Raw genomic sequence first — 24,598 nt, forward strand, 5'->3', positions numbered from 1 at the left:
TATTTATTTATTTATTTTTTACTGTATTGAGTTCAACTGGATTTATCTACAGTGCTTTTAGGGGCACTTTAAAAATTTTTTTTAATGATTATTTGTTTTTGAGACAGAGAGTGAGTGGGAGAGGGGCAGAGACACAGAACCGGAAGCAGGCTCCAGGCTCTAAGCCATCAGCACAGAAAGTGGGGCTTGAACTCATGAACTGTGAGATCATGACCTGAGGTGAAATCAGTGGCTTAACCGACTGAGCCACCTGTGTGCCCCACTTTGGTGCTCCACTTTTTTTTTTTTTTTTTTTTTAAGTAGGCTCCACAACCATCATGGGGCTTGAACTCACAACCTTGACATCAAGAGTCCCATGCTCTACCTACTGAGCCAGCGATGCCCCTTTTAGGGGCACTTCTGTATGCATTCTCACTTGCTGGTTTAAATCTAGGTATATTAGCCCTCCGTTTATTTCCCTCTTTTCTATCCTAAAGGAAAAAAGATAAAATACTCATTTTCTATTCTTAAAAATTTAAAGCTTAGCCATTCAATAGAGATGTAAATTTCTGCCTCCTTTCTGGCAGGTATTTTGGTATCATAAACCAGCATGTAAAACATATTCAGGTTGTAACCCCAGTAATCCCATCCTTAGCAATTTATCCTAAGGAAATAATTACATAGTTCAGAAGATGTATGTACAAGGATGTCCATTGCAGCATTGCTGATAATTTTGAAAAATTGGAAACAATCTTACATGTTCATGGGTAGATAAGTGGCTAATTAAAGAATGGTATGTCCACCTACTGTGCCCATATCGATGAGGAAAGATATCTATAGCATATTGTTAAGTGGCAGAAACAGATCGTATATGTGTATGATCCCATTTTTATCAAATTACATAAATCACTTCACGATAGGTATATATAAATAGATACATGGGAGAAATTCTATCAAAATATTTTAAATGTTTATCCCTGTATGATGAGTGATTTTTAATTTTCCCTCTGTATTTTTTCATATTATTTACATTTTTTCTGGAGTACACATTGTGTCACTTTTACCAAAAACTGAAATTATTAAAAACAAAAAGTACTGCAGTGATTTCCCTAGTTTTACGCTTTGATTCAATAAATATTTGTTGAGTACATCAGAGTATTCTAGATTTATCTCTATCTCTCCTATTTACAGTCTGAAGAATTTTCTATGTGCCATGTGAGAAAATGTTGAAGTTAAGTACTTACTAAACTTATCTTTAAGTTTTAAAAACTTAAGGATCAGAAAAAAAATCAGAATAATAGTTGTCTCTGGGGGAGGTTGGGATGGGGATTGATTGGGAAGGGGTATAAAGGAATGTGTTAGGGTAATGGTGATGTTCTAGAGGTTTGGTTTACAGAGGCATATGCATTTGTTGAAACTTGGCAAATTCACTCTTAAAAACAGTACATTCCTCTGTATGTCAATTTTACATCAAAATGAAAAAACTAAATAAATTGGATTTTAGTTAGTGATATTTGTCTGGAATTTACTTTGAAATGCACCAAAAATAAGACAGATTAATAGATGATTTGAAGAATGGATAGTAATAAAGCAAATATAATAGAACATTAGTTGGAGAATCAAGGTGGGGTGTATACACATGTTCATAATAAAATTCTTATAATTTTGCTGCTTGAACATTTTTCATAATAAAATGTTCAGAAAAATGTAAGCACCAATCATCTATTGATATACTGAATAAGTATATATTTTATCCTTGTAAAGTAAATTCAGCAAATTGAGTTCTGGAAGTTGCCTCCAAGAAAAACTCAACCTTTTTGGATAGATAAGCTATATAAACACATACAGGTACATATGACATAATTAGTGATAGGACTATTTTGTGAGTGTGCTCACTGTACAGTTACCCAGGGTCCCACACTTTAGTTTAATGTTGTGTGCTATTGCTGTACTGAAATTCTTAATAATTTTTTAACACGAGGCCTTGCATTTTCATTTTGCACTGGGCCCTACAAATTATGTAGCCAGTCTTGACTAATGAACAAAAATAATATCACTAACACAAATTATCTTCTCCTTGTGCCAACCACTGTGTTAATCACTTTACATACATTATTTCACTGACTCCTCAAAAAAAAAACCAAAAACCCTAAGGAGGTAGGTACTATTAATATCCACATTTTACAGATGAACATACTGAGGCTCAAAGAAAATAAGCTATTTGCTCAAGTTCACAGATTCATTGTACCTTTATGATGCATAGTAGTGTAGTACATATGGTAGATATTCAATAAATATTTATTGAATAAATAATAATGGTTTCCATTTATTGAGCCTAGATTGCTCTTACTAAAACCTGACATGTTTCCCTACCTGACACTCCGCATCTTTGGCAGTACTACCTCAAGGCCACATTCCCTGGCACCCTAATTTAGGTCAGGTATCCTTTTATAATACCCTAGGCTGCTGCTTTATAGCATTCACCACACATGTAATTAGGTACTTCTTCATTTAATGCTGGTCTTCACTTCTGGAACTGGAATCTAAGTGAAGACAGTGGCTCATTTTTATGTGTTCACCACTCTATCCCCAGCACCCCCTGCTGTACCTGGAGCACAGCCTAATCACCCGCCAAGGTTTGATTATATATTTTCTTTCTTTCTTTTTTTTTTTTGGTTATATATTTTCTCATTTAATCTTCAATCCTATGAGGTATAGATTATCACCATCATTTTATAGGGGAAGAAACCAAGGCTCAGAGAAGTGACGTCTGAGTTACCCCCATAGAGGAAGCATCACTGTGATGTGGCCCAACATTTGCCTGACTCCAAAACCTCTGATCACTTCACTGCAGCCCACTGCTTCCACATGACAATCTGCTCGACATTATTTTCTGTCTCTAGGCACCACTTATTCCTTTAGTATCTCTTTCGGCTCCTATTTTTGCTGTCTGACCTCGGGGCTCTCTAATGAAAAGAGGCATGCTTTCCAAGAAGTAATTACAGCAGGTGACATAACCGGGCTGGCTGTAGCCAGGGTTTTATTTTTTAACCTTGGTGAGTAAAGCAGCTGGAAACACTACCATCTAAAAGCAAAGGATCCAATTTCCTTTTGGTACTAACTCTTCTTTAGTTCTGGGAAACACCTTAAAGTGATCTCTTGGGCTATGTAAATGTAAAGCAATCACCCATCTCTAGTTCTTGGGGAAGGCTCAAAATAATTAAGGTAAAGCAAATGTAGATGCTTTGAGATATTAATAAGACATCTCTTAGTACTTTTATGCCACGACGGTTTATTACTAATGTTAAGTGTGAATTTAGACTGTGCTATGCTTATGCATCACTGAATGTCTTTGCAGAGCTGAGAGAACTATTCTTTGGGCAGTTGTTTGTAAACATCATGGAAGTGGGATGGAAAGGAACGTTGGGAGGGGGCACAGGCTCACTTCCTTTAGCCAGTGCTAGGAGAAAGGCTGTGAACAAAAAATAGAGAGTGCTTGGCCCAACATGCCATGGTGTGGATTGCTGAGTTCCACCTGCGGAGTTATTTAAAGACTGAAAATCCAAATCCTTAGGACTGGAGTGATGACAGCTTATGTTGCACTTTGTCTTTTGTAGGACATACAGCGAAAGAAGACCAACTGGCAGTGATGTAGTTTCCAGAGGACCTGTGTTTAAGCTATTTGAGAATTAGTGCAGACAGTGGACTTCTCAGAGTAACCACTGTGAATAGCAGTATAAGTTATTCTATTACATTTCTTTTCAAGTACTTCCAAAGACTTCCAAAAAGGTTTGTTAATGTCACAGCCTGGCCTTAGTTGTGCTCCTGAGCTTGTTCCACTTTCTTAGAGGAATATCAAGTATTTGCTAAAGTCAGTGGTAGAAATAGTGGTGACAGTCATCTGTGCAAGACAGTGGTACCCAGTGGGCTGCATCCTCATAAGGGTGAGAGACGGCAGGGCTTGACTAGATCCAGAAAGTTGGAGTATAAGAATGAAAGGGATTGATCCTGAGAAAGATCTTGTAGCAAGAATCACATCAGAAATACAGAAGAGGGGCGCCCGGGTGGCTCAACCGGTTAAGCGTCCGACTTCGGCTCAGGTCATGATCTCACAGTTCGTGGATTTGAGCCCCACGTCGGGCTCTGTGCTGACAGCTAGCTCAGAGCCTGGAGCCTGTTTTCAGATTCTGTATCTCCCTCTCTCTCTGACCCTACCCTGTTCACGCTGTCTCTCTCTCTCTCTCAGAAATAAATAAAACATTTTAAAAAAAGATACAAAAGAGAAAGAGGTTTCTATTTCTAGGAAATAGGCCATGAAGGCAGGCTTATACCATCATAATTTGAACACTGAAGGTATGTATTATATTTTGTCATCACTGGCTAGTGAGATATGATGAATATTTGTTACTGTGTGTCTTAGCCAGTCTCCAAGATGGCTCCCAATGATCCTCACTTTTTTGCATTCATGTCCTTATGTGGTCTTCACCCAAAGTGAATCAGGGTTGGTCTATGTAAACAGAGGTTATAGTAGGTAACTTCCAAGAGTAGGTTGTAAAGGACTTGTCACCTCTGCTTTGGCCTCTTGGATTACCTGATTTGGGGGAAGCCAGCAGTCATCATATGAAGACACTTAAGCAGCTCTGTAGAGGGGCCCCCAAGAGGAGAAACTGAGGCCTCCACCAATATCCAGCACCAATTTGCCAGCCATGTGAGTAAGCCATTGGAAGTGGATCTTCCAGCCCCATTCAGGCCCTCAGGTGACTGCAGCCTCAGCTGACATCTAGCTGAACCTCATGAGAAGCCCCTCGCCAGACCTTCCCAGCCAAGTGGCTTCCGTATTCCTGACCCATAAAAACTATGAGAGATAACAAATGTTTATTATCTTTTAAGCCACTAAGTTTTGGAATGATTTGTTGTGCAATAATAAATAAAACACTACACTACTATAGATTCTATAGAATAAATGTCTATCTGAAACTCTGCCTAAATAGGTCAGAAAAGTCTTCAGAAAATGGGGACATGAGTTGAGTCTTCAAGCACGAGTAGGAGCTTACAGATGGATGTAGGGTAAAGGGGAGTCATTTCAGGCTGAAGGAACAGCATGCCCACAGGGCCAGAAGTAAGAGGGCATGACTTGTTCAAAAAACAAAAATCAGTTCACCATGACTGGGGTGCAGTATGTTTAAAGAATGAGGCAGAGAGAGATTAGAAGAGTAGACAGGAACCAGTTCACAAAAAATCTTATGTGCTATGCCCAGGTGTTCGTTTTTTTTTTTTTTTTTATCCTGAAAGCAATGAAGAGCCATTGAAGACTTTTTTTTTTTAACATGATCACTTTTAAATGTACAGTTTGTAATTGTACATTTTAGAGTGATGGCCAAATGGAAACTGGATTGGAGGCAGAAAGGCCATTTAAAAAGCTATTGCAAGTCCAGGCACTAAGTGATTAGCACCTGAACTAAGTCCTTAACATTGTGAACAGAGAAGGGGGAATTGATTCAGAGGGCTTTTAGGAGGAATAATTTTTAGAATGTGAGGGATGAGGGAAAGGGAAGATGTGGGATCCAGGAGAAGGAGCAAGTTTTGGGGCAGTGAGTTTGAGTGGACTGTGGTCGAGCATGTATAGTGGGCCACTAGAAACACTGGTCTGGCAATGAACCCAAAGCGGGCAAGGTCAGGCTGAAGATGAACACTTATGTTTTGAAGGCTTTTTTATGCAAGCATCCCCTACTAAAAATGTAAATAAGCCCATGGGTGGAATAAAATCTGAATAAGATTTAGAGTTTTAGGTTTATCTTTCACTGATAGTAAAGCCATTTATACACATGATTTACAGGATTGAAGGAAGAAAGTTAGAACTAGGTACAGGTAGTGAGAGTTAATTTTAAAGCCATTATTTTTTTAGGTGAACTCTTCACCCAATGTGGGACTCAAACACATGACCCCTGAGATCAAGAGTCATGCTTTATTGAGTGAGCCAGCCACGTGCCCCTTGACAATTATTTTTTAATATCTTCCAGTTTTGCTGGGAATTCAAGCATCAGCAGGACCTGGTGACTGATTAAATATAGAGAAAGAAGGATAGGGTAAAGTCTAATAAATTATTATTTGCCCATCCAAATAAGTTTCCTTTTTTATTTAGATATACTTGTTTCATCACCTCTAATATCTTATGGTCTATGCCCTATTTCTATTATCACTGATCTACATTTTTTCAAATTTAATTATGCTTCTGTTTACTTTGCCTCTCTTCCAGTAAATTTGTATCTGTTTCATGATCTACTTTGTTTTCCCTTTTTCCCATTCCTACTTTTTGTGAACGAAAGAAAATAAAATGTCTCCTTTTCTTGACTATAAAACAAGTATGGCTTGATTTCCTTTATTCAGCATTTTCCAGGTATGGTACAGGTCTTGATTTCATTGTCAATGGCCTTCTAATTCTTTGAAATTGTCTTTCAACTAATATAGTGATTTTCGTCTTTAGCACGTAATAATGGCCTTGAACCTAACACTCCAAGAGTTGGATTTTAACCAGTCATCTGATTTGACCTCATCTATTTATCCAAGAACCATATATTTAGAAATATCATAGAGATAAACTCAGTGTCCATAGCATTAGCATCTTAACGTTTATCGAAAAAGTAACTTGCAGGTCATACAGCCTTGTAATCAACTTGGAAAGAAAGAATTATTGTGAAAAATGTGATAAAATCCCAGACTTTGAACAGTACTTTTTTCTTTGGTTGTTTTTAAACTATTTCTGCCTCAGTAAAAAAAATTAATATCAATGGAATTCATGTAATCTTATTGGTGGAAATAACTGTGGTTTAAAAAAAAAACCACTTAATTTTTGTTAGGAAGAAAGCCCAAGGAAAGTAATGTTAAAAATTAGTAAATGGAGCTGAGTGCTTTTACCAAAGTGCTTAGCGGTTAGCATAAAAAGACACCACTTAATGTACCTAATGTTTCAACATTTAATTGATAAAAATGGAGGCTTAATAAAAATTTTCCAAGGCACAAAAGTCTAATTAATATTCTAAATTTAGCTTTAGATAAAACTGTTTCACAGAACAATTAAAGATAAAACTGCAAAATTCTAAGATGAAACAATTTTTCTGATTACATAATCAAGACATGCTCATTTAAAAAATTCAGTTAATCCGGAAAAGCAGGAACTAAGTTAAATTACATAAACCTCACTAGCCACAGATAAGCATTATTAACATTTTGTGAACTTGCTTCTGTCTCTTCATATACATATTTGTTTATGCATATGTATGCACATGGTTTGACTTGCACAGAATCATACTCCACATTCTGTTCTGTAAACTGATCCTTTCATTCTGTAACACATTGTGTCCACCTTTCCATATCTATAAATATAGATCTGCTCCAACTTTCTAAACAGATACATAGTATTATACTCTATATAAATAGCATAATTTAATCAATTATTCTCACACTGTTGAACATTTAGTTTGTTCCCAGGGTTTTCCTTTAATTAGCAATGCCAGAATGAACATTTCTTTCAGCTTTCCTTCTTTCTTTCCTTCCTTCCCTCCTTCCCTTCCTTCCTTCCTTCAAATAAAACATGGCTCAGAGCTCCCACTCATCAAAGTGGGCAAGAGTTATTTCTGGGATTCTTTTACCCATTTCAGTGAACTGTACAAAACCTCTAGGGCTTGAGTGGTCCTGGGACACTGAATTGTTATGCTATTGATGCTCCTTTGTCTGGCCAGAGACGGTCGTCCCCAGAGGTCTTTTCCATTCTGGGCAGCAAAACAGCCCAGCACTCTAATGGCACTTAGGGCCTTAGTGTTTAGTAACCTGTTTTCCAGACATCCTGCAGCCATCCCAGCCTGAGTACTGTCCTTTGCTGGGTGCTCTGGGACAGGGAGACACTCAGAAATCCTAAAATCCTACAAACCGTTCCTAGATTCAGTGTTGCCTTTACGTAAGAAGGCTGTTTTCTTGAGGAGATGGGAAAAAGGTAAACTACTACTCAGTCTTCCCAGATAAACCTATAACAGACAACTAGACAGTTGACTTTGGAGGAGTTATGGAACTTCCTTAAACCTCAAATTCTTTATCTATAAGATAACAACGAATAGCAATTTCATCCCACTAATTGTAGAGGCCCAAACACTCAGCTGTCTTTAGCTATTCTCATTCTCTCACTGCCACCTATATTCTGCCTCCTGAACCTTCTAAATAAATGCAGAATCTGCCCACTACTCCCTGCTTCCATTGTTTCTAATTTGGGCCATGCCTCCATCATGTCTCATCTGGATCTTTGCAGCAGCTTCCTAACAAATCTCCGATTCTTTTAAAAAAAATTTTTAATGTTTTATTTATTTCTGAGAGAGAGAGAGGAGAGAGAGAAAGCAGGAGAGGGTCAGAGAGAGAGGGAGACACAGAATCTGAAGCAGCTCCAGGCTCTGAGCTGTCAGTACAGAGCTCGACATGGGACTCGAACCCACGGACCGTGAGATGATGACCTGAGCCAAAGTTGGATGCTTAACCGACTGAGCCACCAGGCACCCCCAAATCTCCGATTCTGCCCTTGTTCCCCTGTGATCAATTTTCAAGGCAATAGCTCCTAACTCCTTTAAAAAGGACTATGGCTTCACATCTAATTTAGAGGAAGAGGCCTTATGTTATAAGACCCTCCTATGGGATTTAGCCCCATCTCCTCTCAACTCCAACCATCCTCTTCTTCAGTCACTCTCTCCTTGCCAACATGTGTCAAGCAGACCTTTAGCATTTACTTTTTTCTCTGCCTCCAGTAATCCTCCAAGGTAGCAGTTGTCTTTATTCAGGCTCAAATCATTCCCTTTGCCAATATCCCTATAGTCTGCTTCATTTTTTTTCCCTATAGCATCTATCACTGACATATTGTATGTCTATTACCTGTCTCTTAAACTGCAATGTAAACCTGTTGAAGGAAGGGAGTTGTCTATTTAGTTTTAAGTGTCTGGCACACCTCAGGGGCACAATAAATATTTGCTGAGTTAATGAATGGACAAACACAATCATCATTACCTTGCAGAGTCATAGTAGGAATTCATTCTGATAATGTGGTGCCTACCAAACAGTAAATATCTGGCATATAGAGATTGTTGTTAAACATCATCATCGTTATTATGTTTAAACAAAGCTTTGAAGAATATATTAGAAAAAAGGCATTCCAGCAAAAAAAAAATTTTTTTTTTTTTGACTAGAGCAGAGGCCCTTCAAATAGGAAATACCCTGAACAAAAGTGGATATTGGTGAGAGTTAGAGCTGGAAATTCAGGGCTAGGGCAGAAGTGGAATAAATGAGGGTGGCTCAGTTGGATAAGTGTCCGACTTTGGCTCAGGTCATGATCTCACAGTCCGTGAGTTCAAGCCTCGTGTCGGGCTCTGTGCTGACAGCTCAGAGCCTGGACCTGTTTCAGATTCTGTGTCTCCCTCTCTTTCTGACCCTCCCCCGCTTGCCCTCTGTTTGTCTCTCTCAAAAATGAATAAACATTAGGGGCGCCTGGGTGGCTTAGTCGGTTAAGCATCCGACTTTCACTTAAGTCATGATCTCGCGGTTCATGGGTTCGAGTCCCGCGTCGGGCTCAGTGCTGACTGCCAGCTCAGAGCCTGGAGCCTGTTTCAGTCTGTGACTCCCTCTCTCTCTCACCCTCCCCTGCTCATGCTCTTTCTCTCTCTCTCCTAGAAATAAAAAAAAAAAACATTTAAAAAAAGTAAATAAACATTAAAACTAAACTAAAAAAAAAAAAGGAAGTGGAAGAAATTGAACTCAGAGCTCAGAAGCCTAGATTTATCCCTAATAGGGGGAACCATCCAAGATTTTCAGCAAAGAAAGATATAAAATCTAGAAGTTTTTGAAATTTCTGTGGTGATGATCAGTTATCCTGTGTGACAAAGTTGCATTTTCTAGCTTGTGGGAGGTGGGTTTGTTAATCAGAGAGAACAGTGAAGCTTCTTAAAGGCTGGATTTTTTGAGATAGGCTGATAAGACCTGGCCTGTGACCCTATCTGTGACCACCCTCTTTTCATGCACACATAAAACATGCTCCATGTAGGGGGAAAACCTTGGTGATTCACTCTTAGCCGGTATGAGTTAACCAGCTACCTTCCCTTTCATGATTCTGATTTGTTTAACCTTTGGATTAAGTCTTTTTTAGACTGTGGCTGTGTTTCATGTCTTAGTTTTCCACTTCATTTGCAATTTCTGACCATGTCTCTCTCCATTACATAACCCCACTTTCAGCTGAAAGAGCGTCCTGGGACCATCAGCATTGGCATCACCTGGGAGCTTGCTAGACATACAGAATCCTCAGACCCACTCAGCGCCACTGAATTAGAATCCACATTTTAACAAGATCTCTGATGATCTGTCTGCACATTAAAGTTTAAGAAGCACTCTTCTTGGGGCACCTGGGTGGCTCAGTCGGTTAGGCGTCCGACTTCGGCTCAGGTCATGATCTCACAGTTCGTGGGTTCGAGCCCTGCGTCGGGCTCTGTGCTGACAGCTAGCCTGGAGCCTGTTTCAGATTCTGTGTCTCCCTCTCTCTCTGACCCTCCCCTGCTCACGCTGTCTGTCTCTCTCAGAAATAAATAAAACATAATAAAAAATTAAAAAAAAAAGAAGCACTCTTCTTCAGCATTCCTTAACCAATTCCTGCACCAGTGTCCCTCATCATCTTAAATAAACATACAAGGTGTCTCTTTTCTTTTTCTTTTTTTGAAGCCTATTTATTTATTTTGAGAGACAGAGAGAGAGAGAGAAAGAGAACAAGCATGCAGATGGGAGAGAGGCAGAGAGATAGGGAGAGAGAGAGAATCTTAGGCAGGCTCTGAGCTGTCAGCACAGATCCTGACTCAGAGCTTAATTTCATGAACCAAACCATGAGATCATGGCCTGAGCCGAAGTCAATAATCAGATGTTTAACAGACTGAGCCACTCAGGTGCCCCCAGGGTGTTTGTCTTCTAAGCAAACTTTCTGGATGAGTCCCCCTAACCACTCTCTCCAACTAGAGAGATTTCCACACTTTACTTTCTGTACAGAAAATGTGAAATATTGACTGCTCTGAATGTGCAGTGTTTCTCAAGGTACAATCCTCAGATCACCTACATTAGAATCCTATAGGGTTTGTTAAAAATGCAGATTCCTGCCTCCATCTTATATAATATTATATACCTAAACACTATACTATTCTTCAGGGCCTGGGAGCTGAGGAGCAGAGAAGTGCTAAAACAAGGCCTGCGGTTTACTGCTCTATCTCCTTATCCCTACAGACCAGGTCAAGGGCTCCTGCCACTGACATGAAAGCTGAAAAAAGTGGGTGAAAGAAGGGTAGCACTAGTTGCATAACTATTATGAAATTAGATTACACACTTTGAATTCACATTAATAGATATTAAATGTTAAATTAATAAAATGACACCTCTTGCAAATTAAATTTAAATGAAGTCTGAATCTTAATGAAGAGGGATCTGGAGAGACAGAGAGAGAGAGAGAATAATTTGTATTCCAGCCTTCAGTAAACATCAAATATACTATTAGGCAGGGTATACCAGATATTACAGAACAGAAGCACTCACCGATCAAATTAAAATGCTTCAGTCACAATAAACTTAAAAAAAAAACTTTAAAAAATGCTTGAGTCACACAGTTTATTTATTTAAAATACAGTGAAAACCAAGGGAAAAGAGATGCAAGGGTAAGTTAACACATTATTAGGAAAGGGTGCAAAAGAAGCAAAAGATCATGCTACTTAAATCCTAGGTTATGAAATATTTGTATGTCCTACATCTCTCTGCTGCATTAGCCTTCTCTGCTAATGGACCAGAGTTGAAGTTCAAGCAAGGGAGCCCACAGACAGAATGTATCCAAGGCCAATGACATACATTTGCTCTACCAGAAAGACATGGAGCCAAGTACACCTTGCCAATAGCTGTAGCTTGCCAGTGAACCTGCTAAACAGCTATGGGTTTTATTTGAGCCATGGGTTTATGTGTTTTAGGCAAAGGACACATGGACCAGAAGAGATATTACTAATGAGTTGGTGGATTATGACCTTATAAATATTAAGTGCTCATGTATATTTAGTGTATTCTGGACATTAAATACCTCATATATATTTAATTTGTCATGAATGTTTAGTGCTTAGGTGCCGCATGTATATTTAGTGCCTCTCAAACATGGTCCTTTAATCACTATCCACAATTAACACACATGTGCTCTATCCACCAACTACTTCTCTATACTTTAACACACCTGATGAGTTTCATCTATCCTGTGTTTTCTTCCTCTGTATCATAACTCAATATTCTCTAACAGTGTAACAAATGATATCATACCTCTGCATGTTTCTTCTGTGTAGTGTGACCTTCCTCTGGCTCATCCCATAACAAGCTCCTATAGCCTTTAGGTCTCAGTGGAAATGTCAACTCCTCTGAAAGGCCTTGTCTGATCCACCCTTCTGTTAGAGACTGAATTGTGCCCCCCACTCCCCTGGCCATATTCATAGTTGAAGCCTTAAACCTAATGTGGCTATTTTTGGTGACAAGGTCTTTAGAAAGGTAATTATGGTTAAATGAGGTCATAAGTGTGGGGTCATAGTCCGATAGGACTGCTTGGTATCCTTAAGGGAAGAGGAAGAGATGCCAGATACTCCTAGTCTATGGTATTTTGTTAAGGCAAATTTTGAACTGTTTTTACTAACAATACTTTTGACACCAAATGTGTCAGGTTTTCCCTTACATCAACCAATTCTCCAACTCTCCAGATACCAACTGGGTGTTCGACAATTCAGTTTTGACACTATCTACCCAGAGTTAGCATCAGTTCCCTCAAATTAAAGGGCTCAGTTCCGTAAGACTGCCCTGTCTTCAGATGTCATTTGGAAGTCCCAGGCTGCACCTGCACTTCAGAATGGCTATAAATCAGGGGTTCCTACAACCCTTTCCTCAGGTTTGATGATTTGCTAGAATAGCTCACAGAACTCAAGAAAACCCTTTACTTACTCTTTCCCATGTATTATAAAAGATACAACACAGGCACCTGGGTGGCTCAGTTGGTTAAGCCGCTGACTCTTGGTTTCAGCTCAGGTCATGATCTCACAGTTCATGAGATCGAGCTCCATGCTGTCAATGCAGAACCTATTTGGTATTCACTCTCTCTCTGCTCCCCTACTCACACTTTCTCTCTCTCATTCTCTCTCTCAAAATAAATAAACGTACAAAAAAAGATACATCATAGGAACAGCCACATGGAAGAGAAGCATGGGGAAAAGTAGAGGGGAAGAGTGTAGAGATTCCATGCCCTTGGGGCGCCTGGGTGGCTCAGTCGGTTAGGCGTCCGACTTCGGCTCAGGTCATGATCTTGCGGTTTGTGGGTTCGAGCCCCGCGTCGGGCTCTGTGCTGACTGCCAGCTCAGAGCCTGGAGGCTGCTTCAGATTCTGTGTCTCCCTCTCTCTCTGACCCTCCCCTGCTCGCGCTGTCTCTCTCTCCTAGAAATAAATAAAAAAAAAAAATTAAAAAAAAAAGAGAGAGAGATTCCATGCCCTGTCTGGGTGCACCGCCCCCTGAGTCTCCATGTGTTCACCAACCCAGACACTCTCCAAATTCCACAATTTAGGAGTTTTTATGGAGGTTTCATTATGAAGGCATGAGTGATTAAATCACTGGCTGTTGGTGGTTCAGCTTCTCTTCTCTCTGGGAGGTCATGGAGTGAGACTGAAAGTTCCAACCCTCTAATCAAGCCTCTGTCTTTCTGGCAACCAGCCCCCACGCTGAAGCTATCTAGGGACCCCAGCCACCAGTCATCTCATTAGCACACGAAAGATACTCTTATCACTCCAGAGATTTCCAAGGGTTTTAGGAGCGGTGTGCCAGGAACTAGGGACAAAGACCACATACTTACTTTCATTATATCACTCGGAGCCTGCAGGCACATATGCCAACTATCAGATCCATCTAAAGTAAGACTTCCCACTCCCGTTAATCTGCTTCTTACCATGAAAAAAAAAAAATGGATCAAGAAGATGTGGTTTATCTATACCATGGAATACTACATGGCAATGAGAAACAATGANTCTGCTTCTTACCATGATGTTTACTTCTTCACACTTAACATTAATCATCATTATTTTAATTATTTGCTTTTTTACTTTCTTTTTACCTGTTTTCCCCAATAAACTGTAAGCTTGCTGTGGCTGCAACGATGTCTGTTTTGCTCATTTTTGTAACCTCAGCAAGTTATCAATATTTATAAATGGAACTTCAAAGCTCATGCTGAAACTGAATGAAGGAAACTCCAAAGAACATATTAATGCTTGACCAAAACAATAATCCTACAAATCAGCAAGTCTGGCCCTCAAAATTTATTTTTACGTACTTACATGCCTAAAGCCCTAATTTCTTTTATTGTGGTAAAATACACATAACATAAAATTTACCCTTTTAACCTTTTTTTAAATTAAAAAAAAATATTTATTATTGAGAGCCAGAGAGAGATAGAGTGTGAGCATGGGAGGGGCAGGGGTGGGGGGAGATACCGAATCCGAAGCAGGCTCCAGGCTCTGAGCTGTCAGCACAGAGCCTGATGTGGGGCTTGAACTCACAAACCCTGAGATCATGACCTGAGCTGAGGTCGGATGCTTAACCAACTGAGCCACCTAGGGGCCCCTTGTAACCATTTTTTTAAGCATAGAGTTCAGTGCCATTAAGTCCATTCACATTGTTGTGCAACTTACCACTATCTCTAGAATTTTTCATCATTTCAAACTGAAACTTTGTACCCACCGAACAACAACTTCCTTGTTTCCTCTTTCTTCCAGCTTCTACTTTCTGCCCCCATGAGTATAGGTACCTCATATTAAGTGAAATCATACAATCTTTGCTTTTTCCTAAATTTTTTTTTAACGTTTTATTTATTTCTGAGAGAGAGACAGTGTGAGCAGGGGAGGGTCAGAGAGAGAGGGAGACACAGAATCTGAAGCAGGCTCCAGGCTCTGAGCTGTCAGCACAGAGCCCGACGTGGGGCTCGAACCGACAAACTGTGAGATCATGACCTGAGCTGAAGTGGGACACTTAACCAACTGAGTCACCCATGTGCCCCACAATCTTTGTTTTTTGTGTCTAGCTTAATTTCACTAAGCATAATATCTTCAAGGTTCATCTATGTTGTAACATGTCCCAGAATTTTTCTTTTAAGACTGAATAATATTTCATTGTGTGTGTGTGTGTGTGTGTATAAACACATTTTGTTTATCCTATATAGATGGACATTTGGGTTGCTTCCACATTTTGGCTATTGTGAATAATGCTGCTATGAATACTGAGGGACAGGTATTTGTTTGAGTCTCTGCTTTCAATTCTTTTGAATGTATACCCAGAAGTGTGTCTGCTGGGTTATCTGGTAATGCTATGTTTAATTTTTTTGAGGAATTTCTATACCATTTTCTATCATGGCTGTATCATTTTAAATTCCCACTAGCAACATACTAGGGTTCCAAAACTAACACTTGTTATTTTCTGGGTTTTGTTTGTTTTTCATAATAGCTATCCTAATGAGTGTGAAGTGGTTTCTCACTGTTATTTATTTGAATTCCCCTTATTCTATAGCCATAGAAATTCCCCTAAAAAAGAGGTTTTTGAGCATCTTTTCATGTGTTTACTGACCAACTGTACCTCTTATTTCGAGAAATGTCTATTCAAGTCCTTCTACATTTTTGAATTGCGTTGCTTGTTTTTTGTCATGGTTCAAGTTGTGGGAGCTCTTTACATATTAATTATTAGATATTAATCTCTCCTCAGATAAATTATTTGCAAACATTTCCTCTTATTCTGTAGGTTGCCTTTTCACTCTGTAGATGGTGTACTTTGATGTTCTCAATTTTGATGAAGTCCAATTTACCTATTTTTTTATTTTGTTGCCTGTGCTTTTGATGTCCTATCCAAAAAAGTCATTGCCAAATGCGATCGCATGAGGTCTTTTTTCCTATGTTTTCTTCTACGAGCTTTATAGGTTTAGCTCTTATGCTTAAGTCTTTGATGCATCTTGAATTACGGTTGACTTTTGAACAACACAGGGGTTAGGGGCACTAGCCTCTTGCACAGTTGAAAATCAACATGTAACTTTTGACTCCCCAAAAACATTACTAATAGCCTATTGTTGAACAGAAGCTTTACCAAAAATATAAACAATTAACACATATTTTGTATGTTATATGTATTATAAACTGTATGCTTACAATAAAATCAGCCAAAGAATGTTATTAATAAAATCTTGAAGAAAATACATTTACAGTAGTGTATGTTTATTTTAAAAATCCACACATAAATGGACCTATGCAGTTCAAACCTGTTTTATTCAAGGGTCAGCTGTATTTTTGTATATGGTATAAGGGCACAATTTCATCTTTTTGCATATGGGTATCCAATTTTTCAAGCACCATTTGTTGAAAAAACCATTCTTTCTGCATGGAAAAATCATTTGATCATACACCTAATGGTTTATTTCAAGGCTCTATATTCTATTCCATTGGTCTACACGTCTGTCCTTAAGCCAGTACTATACTGTTGAGGTAACTGTAGCTTAAAGCAATGTTTGTAATCAGAAAGTGTGTCCTCTGACCTCTGACTTTGTTCTTCTTTGAAACAAAAATTTTAATCCACTTTCTCAAATCATTCATAGGGAGTTCCCACCTTAGTGACACTGCAAAAATACATACTTCATAGAAATTCTTTCTTTCTTTACAAAGTTTATTTATTTTTTTTATCTGTGCTGCCAGCATGGAGCCCGACACTCAATTTCACGAACCAGGAGATCATGACCTGATCTGAAATCAAGTGTCAGACTTTTAACTGACTCAGCCACCCAGGCGCCCTAATAGCAATTATTTCTAATGAGAACTAGTCTTCTTTGTAAATACTTAACATCAAGGCATTAGGAACAGCAGTACTAATTTGGAATCATTGCATTTCCTTTATTTTCTTTAGACACAAGTCTTACAACAGAATTAGAGTTGGCAGTGTTCTAGTATTTTCTGCAGGCTGGCACTGCCTCGTTGGGAAATCAGCCAGGAAGGCTTTCTGGATTAAGTTTAACTTAGCTAACTCTTTTAGTTTCAGCTACCAGACCCCATTAGTTTGCTTAGAATACAGAAGAGAACAAACATGTTCTCGCTGTTTGGGATTTTTTTCCAGGCAGGGATGCTACACATTCAAGGTTAGCCTAATAAAAAGCAAAAGTCAACAAAAGAAAAACCATTATAGACATCGAAGGCAATCTCTGATAATTGAGGCAGAGCTTTACTATTTTCCCTCTGTAAATGATAAAAAGAGAGTCAAACTTATTTTAGTGTGATATTTGAGATTCGCCATTGTAGGTTGAACAGAAGAAAAGTTTCTCAGAGAAACTTCTTGGTATTTTGCTGTTCTCCTAACAGAGGTAGGGTGGGGTGGTAAGAAAGAATGTTGGACTGTGTCTAAGGAGGTCTGGCTTCTAGTGGTATTTTGCCATGGGAACTAAGTCACTGGCTCTTTGAGTTTCAGTTTCCTCAACCATGTGTTGAAAGAATTCTTGGATCTCTAAGAACTCTAGTGGCTATAATAATATTACAGATTTTTTTTTTACCTCCCCTAGATATTATTCCTTAATGTTCTCTGATTTTCAGAGAATATTGTATATAACTGTTATTAGCATTAATGTTTTGTCTGCTCTGCTAAATTATAAGGTCCTAAAAATCACATTCAGTTTGCTATCCCTCACAATTCAGCACTATAAGTTTCATAAATTAAGTATTTGAAGAAGGAAGAATGAGTTTTCTTTTCTGGTTCTGAAGGTCATTTACCAATGATAATTCTTTCTTTCTTTCTTTCTTTCTTTCTTTCTTTCTTTCTTTCTTTCTTTTTAACTTTTTGGTGAGATAAATATCCTTTGGCTAGAGTATAATCATTATATTATAGTAATCATAATATTTTTTCAAATTAAAAATAATTTGTGGGTTATTTTATAATATAAAACCTAGAAGCAATACATTATATTAGTATTCTATAATACTGCTTTTTTGGTAAATAAACTTTCAGGGCAGATTTCCTATGAGCACTTGATGTGGTAAAATGTTAATATGATGAATCAGGATTATTTACCATGTGTAACCATATTAGTCAGGACTCTCACAGTTGCAAATGTCAGAAGATCTAGCTGAAACTGGTTCAACCAAAAACGAAAGTATATTTGACTCATGTATCTGAAAAGTTCAGACTTGATTGAATCCAGTCCTGAATGATGTCATTAGGACTTAATCTTACTCTTTACATTTCTTGTTTTTTTCTCTGTTGGCTCCATTCTGGGCCTAGCTCTTCATTTATAGTGATAAGGCTGCTAAGAGCTCCAAGCTTACCTTCTATCCTGTCTGCAATCCTGATGTTAGGACAGTGCCTCTTTCAGAACAGCTCAAATGACTGACAGAGTTAAGTTGCACTGTTTGATTGGGTCATGCATAAGGATGTGTCCATACTTATCACTGTTCTAGGTATACGGAATACACTGATTGGCTAAGACTCAGTTAGGTGCCCACACTGAAGTTCAGGGATAGCATTTACCTCCTCCTGACGCATGGACTGAGAATGATGGGCGGGCGACTTCCTGTTGAAAAACTGGGGACTCTCCAGCAGAAGAAGATACAATGGATGAAGGGCAAATAAGAGCAGTGCGAATCCAGAAAAAAAAACAAAAAACAAACCCAACCAAACAAAAAACCAAATCCTAGTTCTGCAAAACAAAACTATCTTTTAAGTCTGTTTTTGTATAAAAGCAATTAACTGAGTAGTGAACTCTAAATACAAATTTGTTCTAACCCTGCCTACCATTTGAGTTTTTTGATGTAGCTTTGTACATCGTAATAGTTTTAATGCAAAAGCTGACTCATGTCAGTTATTAATTACATTTAGTTGCAAGTCACAGTTCTAACTACAGAGGCTTAAATGGATGAGAAGTCCAGAGATAGGTTGTTGGTGACATTGGTTTGGTGTTTTATGGATATGGGTCTCTTGATATTTTCTTCATAGTCCCAGAATGGCTGTTGGAATTTTGACCCTTATGTCTAGGTTGGCAGGAGGAGGAAGGTAAGGAGTACAAAAGGGCAAGAACTGCTTGCTGTGTTTATTTACTTTTTTTTCTGTGTGCTTTCTAAAGAATATAACCAGATGTCCCGATGACCACTTTTGCAAACATTTTATTCATCACATGGTCACATATATTTTTCTATGGAGGCTGAGAAATACAGCATTTGACTTGTGCTCAGTGCTACCCCAAATTAAATCAGGCTACATTCCTAAGGAAAAGGGGGATAATGGCTATCGGGTGGCTATGTTAGTCACTTTGAGCTGCTGTAACAAAATACCATGGACTGGATGGCTTAAACCGTAGGTATGTATTTCTCACAGTTCTGGAGGCTGAGAAGTCCAAGATGAAGATGCTGAATGATTTAGTTCCCTGGTGAGTGCTCTCTGCAGGGCGTACACATGCCCCCCTTCTCTCACGTGGCAGAGAGAGAGAGGGCTCTGGTCTCTTCTTATAAGAACACTATCACATCCCGGGGCCCCAGACTCATGACCTCATCTAAACCTAATTATCTCCCAGCTCCAAACACCATTACATCGGTAGTTAGAGCTTCAACACATGAATTTTGGGGACACACAGTCAGCCCATAATATTCTACCCTCAGCCCAGCCCCCAAATTCATGTTGTTGCGTGCAAAATCTGCTTATTCAATCCTAATAGCCCCCAAGTCTTAACTCATTCTAGCATCAATCCTAAAGTCCTAAAGTCTAAACTTCAAAGACGCATGAAATATCTTCATAATCAGATATGGGTGAGATATGATTCATCTTGAGGTAAAATTCCTCTTCCTCTCTAGCTGTCAGCCTACAAAACCAGATAAGTTATATGCTTCCAAAATAGGATGGTGGGACAGGCATAGGATAGACATTCCCATTCCAAAAGAGAGAAATTGGAAGGAAGAAAAGGGTGTCAGGTACCAAGTAATTCGGAATCCCGGTAAGGCAGATAACAATAGGTCTTGAGGCTTGAGAATAAACCTTTTTGTTGTTGTTGTTGGATGCTCTGCTTTTGGACTCTCCTGCTTCTGCAGCTTTGTCAGGTGGGGGGTCACACTCCCTAAGCTTTGGGTGGCCCTGACCCCAAGGCTCCAGGTGGCTGCTGTCTGGCATAATGAATAGAAGCAACAGCCACTACTTCCTGCACCTCCCACCCCCAACAACACACACACACTGAACTGAGGAGGCAGCCCTGATGATCTCTGAATCACCTCTGTGGTTATTCTTCCTTTGTCTTGAAGAATAGCACATGTTTGCACCTGCATAGCTCGATGATCCAGCCCTGTCAGATCAAAATCTGATAGCCTTCCCTCATTTTGTGTTGGGGTGGCTACTGGTTCTGTGGTTAATCTCCTCATCAAACTGTTGTTTGGCCACATCCTAGGGTTCTCTTCAGACCAAATTCTCTCTCTCTATTTTTTCAGTATGAATAGGCTGATGATTTTCTGGTTAATTTTTGCTTAACAATTCCTTCTTTGATTCATTTCTCTCTTGCTTTTTTTTTTTTATTTCTAGGAGAGAGAGAGAGACAGCGTGAGCAGGGGAGGGTCAGAGAGAGAGGGAGACACAGACTGAAATAGGCTCCAAGCTCTGAGCTGTCAGTCAGCACAGAGCCCGACGCGGGGCTCGAACCCACGAACCGCGAGATCATGACCCAAGCGAAAGTTGGACGCTTAACCGACTAAGCCACCCAGGCGCCCCCTTCTCTCTTGCATTTTACTATAAGCAGTCAGGAGGAACCAAACAGCCCCTTAAGTACTTGGCTTAGAAATCTTTTCAGTAACTATCCAATTCATAGCTTTCAAGTTTTACCTTTCCCAAAACACTAAAAATATAGTTTTTTAAAAAAAATTTTTTTAAATGTTTATTATTGAGACAGAAACACAGCATTAGTGGGGGAGGGGCACAGAGAGAGGGAGTCACAGAATCTGAAGCAGGCTCCAGGCTCTACGCTGTCAGCACAGAGCCCGATGTGGGGCTTGAACCCGCGAACCATGACATCATGACCTGAGCCTAAGTCGGACACTCAACCGACTGAGCCACCCAGGCACCCCAAAACACTAAAAATATAGTTAAGTTCGTTTGTCATTTTATAAGGATCACCCTTTCCTCCACTGTCCAAAACCATGTTCCTCATTTCCTTCTGAAATGTCACCAGAATGGCCTTTACCTTCCATATTTTATTAACATTCTTTTGCTGATTATTTATGTATTCTCTAAAAAGACAGAAGCTTCTTCTCCAGCTCTCCTCTTTTCTTTGTGAGTCCTCACCAGAATCATTCCCCTTACCAGCCATATTTCTGTGCACATCAAAACTCCTCTAGCCTCAACGCCAATATCCAGTTCGAAAGCCATTCCACATTTTTAGATATTTGTTATATTAGCATTCCACTCTCAGTACCAAAGTCTGTATTAGTCTCCAGAGAAACAGAACCAATTGGATGGAGACTTACACTGGGTGGGAATTTTATGAAATTGGCTTGTGCGGTTGTGTAGGCTAAGTCCCACAATCTGCAGTGGCAAGCTGGGGACCCAGGAGAGTCAATGGCAAAGCTTCTATCCTACTCAAAGACCTACACACCAGGAGAGCTGATGGTATAAGTTCCAATTTCAGTCTGAGTCAGAAGGCAAGGGAAGACTGATACCCCAAGTCAAAGATAGTGAAGCAGAGAGCAAATTCTTCCTTACTCAGCCTTTTTATGGATTGGATGAAGCCCTCCCACACTGGGGAGAGCACTCTGCTTTACTCAAGTCTACCAATTCAAATGTTAGTCTCACCTAGAAACACCCTCATAGACACACCCAGAATAATATTTAACCAAATATCTGGACATCCATGGCCGGTCAAGTTGACACATACAATTAATCATCACAGTGGCATAGCAGTATCTGCCACAAAGATATAAGTAAAAGCATTGTAATTTAATGTCTTTCCCTTCTGCTTTAGCTGATTTCTCATTACATATATTGAAAAAAAGCTTTCAGGGGCACCTGGATGGGTCAGTTAGTTAAGTGGCTGACTCTTGGTTTCAGCTCAGGTCATGAATCTCACAGTTCATGGGTTTGAGCCCCACGTTGTCTGAGCTGACAGCTCAGAAGCCTGCTTAGGATTCTCTCTGCCCCTTCCCCACGCACAGGTGCTCACCTATGCTCTCTCTCTTTCTCTAAATAAATAAACTTTAAAAAACAGCTTGTAGTTACCTAAATCTTAAACAGATGAAGAAAACAATGTTTAATTCCAAACAAAAAATTTCTATGTCAGGATATTTTGCATCAACTCTAGCGCTTTTTTTTTTTGCAAATAGTCCATTAAAACAGGATCGTTCACTATATATTTTGTGGCCTACCTTTTTCTACCTAAATATGTATGTTGAACAGTTTTATGCTATAAAATATTCTTCTATGACATTTTAAATGGCTGTATGATACTCTGTTGACTGGATATAGGATATTTTTCAGTCAGTTCCCTATTGTTGGACATTTAGGTGGTTTCCAGTTTTTCACTATTGTAAGCAACTCTTTTACACTCTTGTTATTTCTTAATGTTTAGTGACAAAAGCAATATACGCCCTCTCTAAATAACTAAAACAATACAGACGTGTATAAGATAGAAAGCAAAGTTCCCCATTTCTATTCACCAGCACCTCTATTTCCCACCATTCCTATTCCCCATGAGGCAACCACTGTTAACAGTTCACTGTGTCCTTCTGAACTCTGTTCTCCAATTCTTTTTTTCCTTTTCCTTCTATTAACCTGCAGCCTTTTGTTTTCTGCTGTTTTCATGCTTAGCCTCAAGCCTCCTCAATTTCCTTACTTGCTGCTTACCCTTGTCTGGGAAGCCAGGCAAGCATATCTTTAGAGTTATATGTGAATTTAGACAAAATAATGTGTAAGTGAAGGCCTCACACCTCTGATAAATGATCATGAACTTTATGGGTTACTTTTTCTGATTTGCATGTTGACTGCTAATAGGCCTACTAACCTGTCTCCTGGTACAAACGGGGTCAGGAAGTTGGAAAAGTAAATTTTCAAATAAGTGAGGTGTTACTATCTTTGGTTCTCATAAACTGAGAGAGAGCTACCTTTAAGAAACATTTTTATATTGGGGTGCCTGGGTGGCTCAGGCAGTTAAGAGTCCAACTCTAGATTTCGGCTCAGGTCATGATCTCATGGTTCCTGAGTTTAAGCCCTGCAGTGGGCTCCATGCAGGCAGTGTGGAGCCTGCTTGGGGTTCTCTCTGTCTCTATCTCTGTCTCTTTCTCTCTCTTTCTGTCCCTCCCCAGCTCACTCTCTTTCTCTCTCAAAGTAAATAAATAAAACTTAAAAAAAGGAAACATTTTTATATTAAGTTTTCATGTGTTCTTACAACTGACCATGAAAGGAGAACTCTAAAATAGGAGATGAGCAATTAGAGATTTTTTAAAGTGCATTCATCCACTTGGTAAATATTTACTGAGTTCCTGTCATGTACGAGGCACCAAAGAGCCATAGAGATATTGGGAATGTAAAGATGAAAACCAAAAGCTCTTCATCTTCTTTTGTTAAGCTTTCATAAACACTATTTAGGAAGCACCCAACAGTGTATTTTAGTGTCTTCTTTCTCTGGATTCTCCTTTATAAATGTGCAGTTAACCATTTTGTCTCCCAGAGATGTGGCAATAAACTCCATTCTCTGTGTAACACGTTGGCATTTGAGCCTCTGTATCTTTCTCCGTGTATTTTCTTACCACCACAAGTGGAGTTATGCTGCAGCAGCTGCAGCAGTATTTAGCTCAAAACCAAGAGGGAAGTCCTCTAGCTGCCTACGTAGGTGGATATCTGGGGCATTTGGACTCCCTCCCTTTTAGGAAAATTAAGTCCAGATATCTGGCATTGCAATTCACACCATTATCTAAAGCTCACCCTTTCTTTTCAATTTTCTTTCTTCTTTTTCTTTTTTTTTTTTTAACCATAAAAATTGCTGAAATGCCAAGAGTTTGGTTGGGGTAAACAGGGAAGTTTGGAATGTTTTTAATCCTGTCCTCAGTGTTGTTGGTAATATTAGAAGAGCAGCAGAGCCATGAATACAGTCATACTCTTGGCTAAAGCAGCCTTCCCTGACTTACGTACTCCTCACATGAAAAAAGACCCAGGGATTTAGTTGACAGTGAATGCAACCTGAGCCAGTGATGTGACCTGGCTGCCAAAAGAAACAAATGTGATCTGAAGCAGCATTAATAGAAGGCTGGTGGCTGGGACAAGTAAGGTAATAGCCCCCGAGGACACTCTACAGTGGTCAGATCACACCTGGAGGATGGTGTTTCCTCCCGGGCTCTGCATTTTAAGATTGATGTTGATAAGTTGGAGTATGCCCCAGTTGGACAACAGGTTGAATGGCCTACAAACTACATCCTTTGAGGAACGGGGTAGTTTACTCCGGAAACTAGAAGACATGTGGATGTGGGATAACCATTTTCAAATATTTGGAGGGCTATCATGCAGAAGAGTTGGACCCTT

At 39.4% G+C, this 24,598-nt stretch overlaps 1 protein-coding gene across 1 annotated transcript in view; it reads left to right on the plus strand.

The window, feature by feature from the left end:
• The first annotated feature begins 19,058 nt into the window (after positions 1 to 19,058).
• Positions 19,059 to 24,598, plus strand: part of DENND6A (DENN domain containing 6A) — a 64,266-nt gene continuing 58,726 nt past the window's right edge. Inside the window, exons 1-2 of the mRNA XM_077776750.1 lie at positions 19,059 to 19,108; positions 19,903 to 20,042. Coding sequence (XP_077632876.1) covers positions 19,059 to 19,108; positions 19,903 to 20,042 — 190 coding nt within the window. The remainder of the gene's footprint in view (positions 19,109 to 19,902; positions 20,043 to 24,598) is intronic.

The sequence above is a fragment of the Crocuta crocuta genome, unplaced genomic scaffold (assembly GCF_008692635.1).
Source record: "Crocuta crocuta isolate KB4526 unplaced genomic scaffold, BGI_CrCroc_1.0 scaffold87, whole genome shotgun sequence".
NCBI lineage: Eukaryota > Metazoa > Chordata > Mammalia > Carnivora > Hyaenidae > Crocuta > Crocuta crocuta.